At 46.3% G+C, this 6,000-nt stretch overlaps 1 protein-coding gene across 1 annotated transcript in view; it reads right to left on the bottom strand.

Annotated features, from left to right (window-relative positions):
- Positions 1–6,000, bottom strand: part of LOC311138842 (phosphatidylinositol 4-phosphate 3-kinase C2 domain-containing subunit beta-like) — a 43,311-nt gene that overhangs the window by 15,754 nt on the left and 21,557 nt on the right. The window contains exons 2-4 of the mRNA XM_084173646.1: positions 1,488–2,430; positions 1,100–1,200; positions 652–812 (exon numbers count right to left, since the gene is read on the bottom strand). Of these exons, the coding sequence (XP_084029772.1) occupies positions 652–812; positions 1,100–1,200; positions 1,488–2,336 (1,111 nt within the window). The 5' untranslated portion in view covers positions 2,337–2,430. The remainder of the gene's footprint in view (positions 1–651; positions 813–1,099; positions 1,201–1,487; positions 2,431–6,000) is intronic.

Raw genomic sequence — 6,000 nt, 5'->3', positions numbered from 1 at the left:
CACTAAGGGAGAGAGGGTGAGGTAGAGAGAGAAACAGAGAGCGAGAAAGATGGGCAGAAAGAGAGGTTCATGGCATGAACAGTGATGTTTCCAAAGCGTTCTCTCCTCCCCCTTCCCTTAAATCTCCCTCTCTTCAACTCCCCCTCTTTTTCCCCTTTCTCTTAGACAGATGAATGAGAGTCAGTCATGTTTTATTGAGAGGCCAGATGAGACAGTTGGTTGGCTGGGATCCGGTCAGTGTAATTCATTAAGGAAACTCCAACCACATGCTTTCCCTTATTCCTGATACTGTACAAAACATTCCCATTGGAAAACCACAGTGGCCTGGATAGGACTGAGTGAAGCAGACATGACATTCGCTGAGGATGTGTGTTTGAAAATAAGGGTGAGTGATCTCTGTGCTAATTACATTTTAGTCATTTAGCAGACGCTCTTATCCAGAGCGACTTACAGGAGCAATTAGGGTTAAGTGCCTTGCTCAAGGGCACATCGACAGATTTTTCACCTAGTCGGCTTGGGGATTAGAACCAGCGACCTTTCGGTTACTGGCACAACGCTCTTAACCACTAAGCTACCTGCTGCCCCAAATGAACCTGCGGGGTGTGTGAGTGTGTGTGTGAGTGAGAGAGTGTGCGAGCGTGCATGTCTTACCATCACAGGTGAAGGTGAGTGGTTCTCTGACGTGGTCGCTGATGACAGTAACTTTGACGCTGACCCCTAACCCCTGTTGCAGCTCTTCAGGCCCCACTGAAGGCGACCACACAAACCCAGAGTTCTTAGAGCGGTCGCTGCTTGGATACGCCGACCGCAACCTGAAAACAACACAACCACCACACAGCGATGGTTATTAAAAGGTAATACATAGCTGACCGTGAATTGACCACAACACACAGTTATGGTTATAACTGCTTATGGTCAGCCTGACCACAATACAACCACAACAAAACCACAGCACAGGAATGGTTCTAAACAGCCTGACTGAGGGTGAGAGGGTAACATTTGGGCCCAATCACAAATCAACCCCTAAACCTCTCAGATCTCCACAAGTGCATAGGGTGTTTGGCTTAGGGGTCGATTTGGGATTGGGCCGTACACTTACACGTCGAGCATGTGACAGAAGGCGGCCACCTCCTCATCTCTCTCCTCTGACACCTGGAAGAGCTCATAGCCAAAACCATTGAGCCTGGGGCCCAGAGACACCTGCCAATCACACACAAAGACACAAGAAGGATCAGCACAGAACTGAATGTAACAGAGCATTCAGTCAAGGAACTCAACGAAACGAAACACAGCTGGACTGCGTTGGAATAGACTGACTTGACTGGAGTAAGCTGGAGACAAGCCTAGACATTACAAGGATTGTTTATTTGTGTCTAGGTTTGACTATGGAAACATGGAATGAGGGTGTGAGGTAACAACGCTAGATGTGAATTAATGCTATGTCATGCAAAGTCACGTAATGAATCTGTCATAGGGTGAGTAGTTACCGGGTCGGCCGACACTCTGCGCTGGTTCTTGTTGCTCTTCTGGATAGGTACGTAGGTGCGGGGGGGCACCTGAGGGGGGAGGGTCTTACTCCGAGCCACCGGCTTCCCTGATTGGTCCCCGTTGGCCCGCCTACCCCTTGGCGCCAGCCAATCCCCATTGAGCTTGGATAGGGCGTCGTTGAGGCTCTCGTAGTTGAGCGTCTCCCCTGACGACAGTTTGGGCTGGTCTACCTCGGGGGTGAACAGGTTGACATCCCGGGGCGCCATAGTGGGTCGGAGGGGCAGGAAGGGCTCAGTGGAGGGGGGGAGAGGGGTCCTTGGGGGTACAGCAGGAGGTGGGTCATCCGGAGGAGGGGGGAAGCCTTTAGGCAGAGTCAGAGGAGAACCATAGCTAGACCCTGAGTGCCCATAGCTGGAGTTCAGGTAGTCCCCCTTCCCTGAACTCTCCAGGATATAGAGGGGATCCTTGCTGTCACTTCCCAGAGGAGGAGTGGCCCTGGCTGGGGAGGGCCGTGGGGAGTGGGACCCCCCAGGCTGGAGGTGGTTGAGGGATGGGTCTGAACCAGACAGCCCTCTTAGCAAACTCCCTCCTGGAGGAATAGGGCTGGGGCAGGGTGGGAGGGGGCGATCGATCTGGCTCTGGCCCTCCCTAGGGGGTAGCGTAGGTAACTTCCCAATCCCCTGGCTGCTGGTCCCCTGGCTGTCCCCCCCCTTGTCCTGTTTGAGTCTGGACAGGGCATCATACTCCATCTGTAGAGCTTCAGCAATTACCAACTCTCTCTGGCTCAGGCCCAGGGAGTCCAGTCCCCAGGGACCCTCACTGTCCTTCTGAGTCTGCGCTGCCGACATGCTCCAACAAGGGAAGCCACCACCAACAGGAGAGGAGGAGAGGGACACTGGTGCTAGGGCTTCCAGAGAAGAGACATGGGGCTCAGAATACGCTCTGTGGAGAGAGAGAGAGAGAGAGAGAGAGAGAGAGAGAGAGAGAGAGAGAGAGAGAGAGAGAGAGAGAGAGAGAGACAGAGAGACAATTAGAAAGAGTAAAAAAATAGTAAGTAAAGTCAAAGTGAGACAGAGGGATGTGTTTCTGTTCTACCATTCAGACCACAGATGCCAAGTGCTCTCAGTTTCAGGTGTATTCTACAAAAACACAGCTGATTCTAGGGCTGGGAATTGCCAGTGACCTCACGATACGATATGTATTGCGATGCCATACTGTGATTTTATTGTAATTTGATGTTCCAAACATATTGCTCACTATACACTAAGTGTACAAAACATTATGAACACCTGCTCTTTCCATGGCAGACTGACCAGGTGAATCCAGGTGAAAGCTATGATCCCTTATTGATGTCACTTGTTAAATCCACTTCAAGTCAGTGTAGATGAAGGGGAGGAGACAGGTTAAAGAAGGATTTAAGCCTTGAGACAATTGAGAAATGGATTGTGTATGTGTGCCATTCAGAGGATGAATGGGCAAGACAAAAGTTTTAAGTGCCTTTGAACTGGGTATGCTAGTAGGCGCTGCTGGGTTTTTCATGCTCAACAGTTTCCCGTGTGTATCAAGAATGGTCCACCAACCAAAGGACATCCAGCCAACTTGACAACTGTGGGAAGCATTGAAGTCAACATGGGTTAGCATCCCTGTGGAACGCTTTCGACACCGTGTAGAGTCCACGACGAATTGAGCCTGTTCTGAGGACAAAAGGGGGTGCAACTCAATGTTTTGTACACTTAGTGTATGTCTGCTGCAGACAGACAAGAGAACATTTGTTTTCATCCAGGGGTGAAAGTAGATTTAATTTCATACCGGTACGGGACACTCAAGTGCGTGCGCGCATTTTTTTTTTTACTACTAAAATTACAGGGTAGACTACTCTGCTGACACTGAAAAACAGATCAATATAAACCAGGGGTGTCAAACTCATTTTAGCTCAGGGGCCACATGGAGGAAAATCTATTCCCAAGTGGGCCGGACCGGAAAAATCATGGTATATATAACTTAAAAACAACAACTTCAGATTGTTTTCTTTGTTTTAATACGATCAACATACAACATAAAGCTGGAGCCTGAGGACAGTGTGTCCAAAATAGTACAAGCACAACATCACTATTAATCATAAAACACGTCAAGTTTATTTGAAAATTCTAACGAAAAAGAACACACAAACACACAATGCCTCAGTGATTAACATAACTGTTTCACAGATCACAGAACTATATCAGGGTGTCATTTCTCAGGCAGAAATGTAGATAAAAATAATGAAATCCTGTTCCCCAAACAAGTGCAAGAACCACAGAGTCAAGAATAGGTTAAATATACAAATAAAATAAAATCAATTAAAAACAATAGCACATCAATATAAAAACATATAAACATAAAGCTGGAGCCTGAGGACAGTGTCCAAAAGCACAACATCACTATTAATCATAAAACACCTCAAGTTATTTGAAAGTTCTGATGACAAAGAACACACAAACACACAATGCCTCAGTGATTCACAGAAGTATATCACAGATCACAGAACTATATCAGGGTGTCATTTCTCAGGCAGAAATGTAGATAAAAATAATGAAATCCTGTTCCCCAAACAAGTGCAAGAACAACAGAGTCAAGAATAGGTTAAATATACAAATAAAATAAAATCAATTAAAAACAATAGCACATCAACATAAAAACATATAAACATAAATCTGAAAGCGTTGCTCAAACTCCCGTAACAGTCCCGTTATTTTATCTTTGAACCGCTTCATGTCTGCCACATGTTGGGTCGCGCACACATTTTTCAGACAGGGGAAGTGAGCTGCATCACCACCGGCAAGTTGCGTCTCCCACAATGACAGCTTCAACTTGAAAGAACGTATGCTGTCATAATACTGCGTGACAACTTTGTTGCGCCCTTGCAGCTGTTTGTTCAAGTTATTCAGGTGCTCTGTAACATCCACCATAAATGCAAGGTCCGGCATCCATTCTGCGGAATGAAATTCTAACACTGGTTTGCCCTTTTCTTCCATGAACTGTTCAATTTCTTCTCGTAAATCAAAGAAACGCCTCAGCACAGCACCTCGGCTTAACCATCTTACCTCAGTGTGGTATGGCAGGCCATAGATGTGGTCTTTCTCTCTGAGAAGGCTGTCAAACTGACGGTGATTCAGGCTTCTGGATCGGATGAAATTAACAGTTTGGATGACCCCCTTCATGACGTTATCCATCTTTAAAGACTTGCAACACAAAGCCTCCTGGTGCAAAATACAGTGAAAAGTCAAAAAATCACGTCCTCCATTTGCAGATTGCACTTTCTCTCTGAACTTTGTCACAACGCCTGCTTTTTTCCCGATCATTGAGGGCGCACCATCTGTAGCCAGGCTGACAGCGCGGGACCAGTCCACTCCAACCCTGTCCAGCGCGCCGACGAGTGCGGTAAAAATATCAGCTGCTGTCTTTGTATGACGGTCAATGTGTCATCAACTCCGCGGATGAAAAAATGGCCAGTTGTGCAACATCTGTAATGTCCGTGCTTTCATCAATTGCAACCGAAAACGCAATAAATGACTTTACTTTTTGCTTCAACTGGCTGTCCAAATCCACCGAAAGATCGGAAATCCTGTCTGCAACTGTGTTTCTTGTCAGGCTGATATTTGCAAAAGCCTGCCGCTTTTCAGGGCACACAATCTCCGCTGCCTTCATCATGCATGTTTTTACAAATTCACCCTCACTAAATGGTTTTGAAGCCACTGCGATTTCATTAGCAATGAGGTAGCTAGCTTTCACTGCAGCATCACTGATGTCTCGGCTGTGAGTAAACACAGACTGCTGTTTCTTCAGACCCGCCAACAGTTCATTCACCTTCTCTCATCTCCGCTGTCCTTGAAAGTTGTCATATTTGTCGGCATGAAGACTCACATAGTGGCGACGAAGGTTATATTCTTTCAGCACTGCAACATGCTCTGAACACACCAAACATACAGCTTTCCCATTCAATTCCGTGATTAAATAGGATGACCATTTTTCTTGGAACACTCTGCACTCTGCGTCCACTTTTCTCTTTTTTGACAGAGACATATTGGGGCAATGAGGGTGCCAAAGCACATAATGTTAAAAGTAGAAGCCGTAATAAATATCGCGGGCAAAACAAAGTAGCTCATTGGCTGCACGTGCTTGACCTACTTGCTCTGCCCCGGTATAAACAGTTTGCTTGCTTAACACAATTGCTATTGCGCCATCCAGCAGTTTATTTTATTGAAAAAATGCAGCGCATTTTTATACTTTACAAAAAAATTTTTTTTTTAATTATATATATTTTAAATCATCTCGCGGGCCGGATTAAACCCGTTTGCGGGCCGTACGTTTGACACCCCTGATATAAACGATGTTGTCTGATCCATATAATTGGCCTACGAAAAGCGAGGAGGAAATTATTGTCCAAACACAAACAAAAGTGGCACTGACCCAATGACAAAGACAGTGAATATGCACACTCACCGGGATATGGCCGATGTTCTCCGCTAGTGC

This window comes from Coregonus lavaretus (assembly GCF_964263955.1).
Source record: "Coregonus lavaretus genome assembly, chromosome: 12".
NCBI lineage: Eukaryota > Metazoa > Chordata > Actinopteri > Salmoniformes > Salmonidae > Coregonus > Coregonus lavaretus.
The sequence above is the reverse complement of the archived record's forward strand: the minus strand, read 5'-3'. Positions and strand labels throughout refer to the sequence as shown.